Here is a 6,142-nt window from a genome sequence, read left to right as displayed (position 1 = left end):
CTTGTCATTTGCCTCGAGACAACTTAGGATGGAAAGTGTATGCTGAGAATGCGGAGCCAGTACCTCTATGGGGACGGATGGGGTTGGGACTGGGGGTCCCGTGGTGAGGAGCCTCTAGAGTCTGGAGGACTGGGCATGGAGTGTCAGCCCTGTCCTGCCTGCCCCTTGTCCCCGGAGACGTGGAGGAATACTGGGCTTCACCAGGACCTAGAATCTAGAATTCTAGATGGGTAGTGCACTCGTGGAGGTTAAAGAACTGAGCGGTGGGCCCCAGAAATGCCGGGGGCACGACATTCAATAAATGAGGCTCTGAGAGGATGGCTGGGTGAGCCGCAGCGACAGGCAGAGGGGACCAAGAGGCTTTGTGGACGGATGAGGAAGCCAAGCACTTGGTTCCTGAGGAATGTGGAGGTGTGGAAGGGATGGTGGTCCGCTCTGAGGTGTTCGGGGGGCCCGGTAGGGGTGGGTAGACGTTGAGGGTGGAAAATGAAGACCCCCCTGGGGTCCTGCCCTAAAGTTGGCCCCCTCAGGCTGTCCCCCAGCCTTCCGCTTCCAGACACACGCAAACATCTTTCGCCTCAGTTTCTCCCACCCCCCATTGCCTACTTCTCCACCCATCCAGGGGGCGGGGCCAGAGGTCAAGGCTAGAGGGTGGGATTGGGGAGGGAGGGAAGGAGAGGGGTTAAGCAGTCCCTGGGTGAGCCCTCCTTCCGTCAGGCCCCCGGCTTGGGGTGCCCGCCTTCCCCATGGCTGGACACCTGGCTTCAGACTTTGCCTTCTCACCCCCACCTGGTGGGGGTGATGGGTCAGGAGGGCTGGAGCCGGGCTGGGTGGACCCTCGGACCTGGCTAAGCTTCCAGGGGCCTCCAGCTGGGCCTGGAATCGGGCCCGGGGTCGGACCAGGCTCAGAGGTGCTGGGGCTCTCCCCTTGCCCGCCGCCGTATGAGTTCTGTGGAGGGGTGGCATACTGTGGGCCGCAGGTTGGACTAGGTCTGGTGCCCCAAGTTGGCCTGGAGACTTCGCAGCCTGAGGGCCAGGCAGGAGGCGGAGTGGAGAGCAGCTCAGAGCGGGCCTCCCCTGGGCCCTGTACCGCCCGCCCCAGTGCCGTGGTGAAGGTGGAGAAGGTGGAACCCGCTCTCGAGGAGGTGAGTGAGATGGGCCTGGGACCGTCGAGGGGACGTGGCTGTGCTGGAAGGGGCAGCTGAGACGGGAATTGGGAGCCTGCATCCTAGCAAAGGAGGGGCTGTGGTGGCTGCCTATTTCTGGGAAGCAGGACAAGGTTTGCACCAGAAGCCAGAATTGCAAGAATCGGAAACCGGCCTGGATTGTTCCGGCCTGGCCCTTGTCAAGTCGCTCGCTATCTGGGCCTCACTGTCTGTGCACCAGTGTTGGGGTTCAGTTCCTTTTCCCATCGCGCTTAGCCCTTCTGGGGACTTGGGTCCCTGTCAGGACCTTGGCCTTAGGGTTAACCATGGCCGAAGAGTGAAACCACTGCTTATCCTGGAGTTATTGTTACTCCAAAGCTTGGGTGTGACTGGCTGCTGATAGGAGCTTTGGGCTGTGTGTTGAGTTGGGTCCACCTCCAGTCAAGTTTACCGTCTGCCTGTCCTCACCCATACACCGAGTGAACACCCTGGCACCTCCTTGTAGAGAGCTGGAGGTGCAGATTTGGTTCATTTCAGCTTACCTCCTTACGTTGTAAAACAACACAACCAAAATGGTAGGGGAAGTTATCTCCAGGCCATTTCTAGATCATTCTGTGGGTGCACAGGCTTTGCTGAGCGGCTGATGGCCTCCAGCCAGCCCTGGAAGCAAGTGTAAGCAATTAGCCATCTAGACTCGAAGGTGTGAGTGGACACAGATGCCAGCCTACCTCTTAGCAATTAGTGAACTGGGAGTCCCCTCCCTAAGTGCCTGTTTACTGCATTTTCTCACGTCCCCTTAGCTACCAGGAGTCCCCTACGAAGGCAGTATAGTTTATCTCATGTCTTAAGTGGCTTTACTGAAGCAAGGAACTTGAACCGTACTTTACCTTATTCCAAATCCACAAAACAGGATTTAGAGAAGCTGAGAGCACTTGGTCTTTGAGGAGCGGTTGGAGATAAAAATCAGTTTGTTTGAAGCTGATAAAATCTCTTTCCATTGAAACACCTTCCGGAAGGATTCGGAACTGCACTGGGCGTGTGCCTCGCTGGCTGCTGCTTCTGTCCCGTGGGTTGGCCAGCCTTAACTGCAGCATCTAAGACAGATCTCAGCCCTGGACCTTCGCTCTGCCAACCCGCTCCGGCCCCTCTCCTCCCCTCAAGGCTCACTTGCATCACCAAAGGACCGCCTCCTTTTCCATCTCCGGGTAGAGATAGCCTGCAATGCCTCCCGCCATTTTTGTTCTGTTCACTCACAGGCTGTATCTGCTCCTTAGAAAGGACACTTTAACCAACCATCCATTGCGCCCTCCCCACCTGGTCCCAACCACCCCTGTCTGCCCTAGCCTTAGCCACACACACCGGCGAGTGCCATTCTGTTGCTAATACATCAATTGGAATCCATGTTTTAGCTTTTATTTACTCTGAACTCACTTTGTAGACCAGGCTGGCTTTGAACAGGAGATCTGCCTGCCTCCGCCTCCCAAGTGCTGTGATTAAAGTTGTGCGTTACCACTGCCTTATCTTTAAAAAGAAAATCTGTTGTGTGCTGCTGTGTGTGCATGCTTGCCACCGTGCACCCGTGGGCGCCAGAGGCCTTCTCTCCACCGCGTTTGTTCTGGGGGTCAAACTCAGTTTGTCTGGCTAGCACCAGATCCGTGTTTTAAAACGTGAGTCAGATGGTTTTGTTTGCTAAGGCCTCAGCTTCTAAGGCCCACCTGGCTCGTTAACTGCCGTCGTCACCTGCACACCCTGCCCTCTTGGCTTCCTCCACAGCACTCCAGTTAGCGAGGGTTTTCCCTCACATATTGAAATGTCAGCTCATGAGACCAGGGCATTTGTCTACTTTGTGTGGTGTGTGGTTTGTAAAGCAGCTGAACAGAGTGGTGGATCCTGCTATCCCAGGGCTGGAGAGACTGGGGCAGGACGGCGGCTACCAAGCCAGTCCCTGTTTCAGTATCCCCACGTGTACTGTGTCATAGTTTGGGAACTTCAAAGCAAGCTGGAGAGGGTATTGAGTTTAGAATCCCATGGATCTGATGCTCTTCGGTTCTGTTTTGAGCTAGGAACTATTAATGTGGTCCTCCTGCATGTTTCTTTTTTTTTTTTTTTTTTTTGGTTTTTCGAGACAGGGTTTCTCTGTGTAGCTTTGCGCCTTTCCTGGAACTCACTTGGTAGCCCAGGCTGGCCTCGAACTCACAGAGATCCGCCTGGCTCTGCCTCCCAAGTGCTGGGATTAAAGGCGTGCGCCACCACCGCCCGGCCTCCTGCATGTTTCTTGAGTGCTGGGATTACAATGCTGGCTCTGCAGTGCCTGGCTATTTATGTCGTCTTAAAACTTACTGAAACTGGGGTAACAGTTCACCAATGGGGCTGTTTTGAGTAGTTTGTTAGCAGATAGGAATTTGCTGGGGTACTGGACAGGTGTTCTAGTGCATGGAACTCTGGGTAGTGATGTGGCCAGTTGCTGGGGAAGGAGCCGCCCCTGTCCCCTAGGGATAGAGTGAGTGACATTTAATTTTAGTGGGCAGCCTGGGGTGCTGGGATCCTTTCAGCGACCACGGGGGTTTGGGGTGTGTGTGTGTGTGTGTGTGTGTGTGTGTGTGGATATCTCAGAGGCAGAGATTGACAGCTGGTATGACTCACAAGCCCTCTCTCACCGCAGTCCCAGGACCTGAAAGCCCTGCAGAAGGACCTAGAGCAGTTTGCCAAGCTGCTGAAGCAGAAGAGGATCACCTTGGGGTACACCCAGGCCGACGTAGGGCTCACCCTGGGCGTTCTCTTTGGTGGGTTTCCCTCAGCATGTTCTGACCTCACACACAGCTGGCACAGCTCTCAGTGTAGGTGGAAAGGGAGGGTGTTTAATGGGCTACTTCTCCCTCACCTCTGTAGAGGGGGAGAGGATTAGACACTTGGACTGCCTCTGGCAAGAGGTCGAGCTCTCGAGGAGGGGGGTCTTTGGGGCCCTGCATGCTGCCTCACTTTCCCTGTCCGTCTCCCCCTCAGGAAAGGTGTTCAGCCAGACCACCATCTGCCGCTTTGAGGCCCAGCAGCTCAGCCTCAAGAACATGTGTAAGCTGCGACCCCTGCTGGAGAAGTGGGTGGAGGAAGCCGATAACAATGAGAACCTACAGGAGGTGAGGGCCCCCTGGGGTGGTCACAGTGTCTCCCAGGTACAACCCCATCTACGGCTTCCATTCCTCCTTTGAGACCCCTCTCTGGCCAGAGGCAGCGGTTCTGTGTCTTGTTTTTTTCTTTTTCTCTTTTTTTTTCTTCTAGGGCTGAGGATTGGAACCCAAAGCTTTAACATTTGCTAATCAGGTTCTCTCTTCCTGGGTCACTCTCATCCCAGGCTAGCAGCCCAAGCGTGATGGAATATGGTGTCATGGTCCCTCCCCCAACCCCCTTCTGCTGAGATCTAGGTCTCACCCACCCCTTCCAGGATTCTTTCCTTGTAGTAATCCCTGCCTCTGGGGCCACATCCAGTCAATATCCCTTAGCAATTTGCTCTTGAGTCACACCTCAGTGTGGGGTTGCTGCCCAGCCAGGTCCTAAGCTTGCTCTTGTCAATCCCTCTACTCCTCCTGCCCAGATTTGCAAAGCAGAGACCCTGATGCAGGCTCGCAAGAGAAAGCGGACGAGCATTGAGAACCGCGTGCGGGGGAACCTGGAGAACATGTTTCTGCAGTGCCCCAAGCCCACCCTGCAGCAGATTAGCGTCATTGCCAAGCAGCTTGGGCTGGAGAAGGATGTGAGTGCCCGCATCCTGACCTGTGGTACCTGCCTCCTCACTGAGGGCGGCTCTTTCCCCCGACCTCGTCTGGCTCCAGCATCCCTGAGCTCATCTCCTCTTTACCATCCATCCTAGGTGGTCCGAGTGTGGTTTTGTAACCGGCGCCAGAAGGGCAAACGGTCAAGCATCGAATATTCCCAACGAGAAGAGTATGAGGCGGCCGGGTCTCCTTTCCCAGGGGGGCCTGTATCCTTTCCACGGCCCCCAGGGCCCCATTTTGGTGCTCCAGGCTATGGGAACCCACACTTCACTACACTCTACTCTTCAGTCCCTTTTCCCGAGGGTGAGGCCTTCCCCTCTGTCCCTGTCACTGCTCTGGGCTCTCCCATGCATTCAAACTGAGGTGCCAGCCCTGCTGGGGATGAGGTGAGCTGAGGCGAGGGGAAAAAAGATAGAGAACCCAGAGCCACCACAGCTTTGGGGTTAAGTTCCTTTACTGAGGAGGGATCAGAACCACAAAAAGGGCGGGGGGGAGATGAAGTTCAGTGATGCTGTTGATCGTGAGCCCATCACTCATCATTTTGTTTTTAAATAAAAAGCTTGGGACACATGAGCTAGCTAAACTGTGTCTTCCTTTAGTTACTAGAGAGCCTGGGGATAGAGAAACCCAGTAATGGATCCTCATACCCAGAGTCCTCCAACAGAGGTGCCATTTAAACAGTTGGAGGTTACAAAATGCCCAAGGGATAGTTGGGATTGGAACCTAACCTATAGAGGAAGACATTACCTACTGGCCGAGGCTTTACTTGATCATATCTGCCAGCAGATGGAATAGTCACCTCATAGCCACCCCTCACCAGCAGTGCGCTTCCCCATGTCACTCTGGAAGTCCTAGTGGGCTCAAGCTAAGAAAAGCTAAGTCTTCAGAAAAATTGTTTTTATTTTTCTTTCTTCAAAGCAAGGTTTCTTTGTGTAGCCCTGGCTGGCCTTACACTCAGAGATCAGCCTGCTGCTGACCTGAGTGCTGGGATGGATTAAAGGTCTCACCATGCCCAGCTAAAAAAAAAAAAAATTTTTAAATTCTATCTGTATGGGTGTCTTTGGGGCTTTTTTTTTTTTTCTACATGTATGTCTGTGCACTGTGTGTAAAGGGACAGAAGAGGACATTGAGTTCCCCTGGAGTTCCAGGTTGTGAGCAGCCATGTGGGTTCTGGGAACCAAACCTGGGTCCTCTGCAAAAGCAGCCATTGCTTTTTTTTACGCCCCC

The 6,142-nt window shown here is 54.3% G+C and overlaps 1 protein-coding gene across 1 annotated transcript; it reads left to right on the top strand.

Moving 5' to 3' along the window:
* Nucleotides 1–709: 709 nt before the first annotated feature.
* Pou5f1 (POU class 5 homeobox 1) lies at nucleotides 710–5,487 on the top strand. The gene is made up of 5 exons (XM_052743830.1): nucleotides 710–1,145; nucleotides 3,808–3,928; nucleotides 4,149–4,279; nucleotides 4,735–4,893; nucleotides 5,011–5,487. Exons 1-5 carry the CDS (start codon nucleotides 747–749, stop codon nucleotides 5,275–5,277), a joined length of 1,077 nt encoding a protein of 358 aa, XP_052599790.1. The 5' UTR covers nucleotides 710–746; the 3' UTR covers nucleotides 5,278–5,487.
* The last annotated feature ends 655 nt before the right edge of the window (nucleotides 5,488–6,142 follow it).

Source organism: Peromyscus californicus, unplaced genomic scaffold (genome assembly GCF_007827085.1).
Source record: "Peromyscus californicus insignis strain IS unplaced genomic scaffold, ASM782708v3 Scaffold_19__1_contigs__length_69161282, whole genome shotgun sequence".
NCBI classification, from domain to species: domain Eukaryota; kingdom Metazoa; phylum Chordata; class Mammalia; order Rodentia; family Cricetidae; genus Peromyscus; species Peromyscus californicus.
The sequence above is the reverse complement of the archived record's forward strand: the minus strand, read 5'-3'. Positions and strand labels throughout refer to the sequence as shown.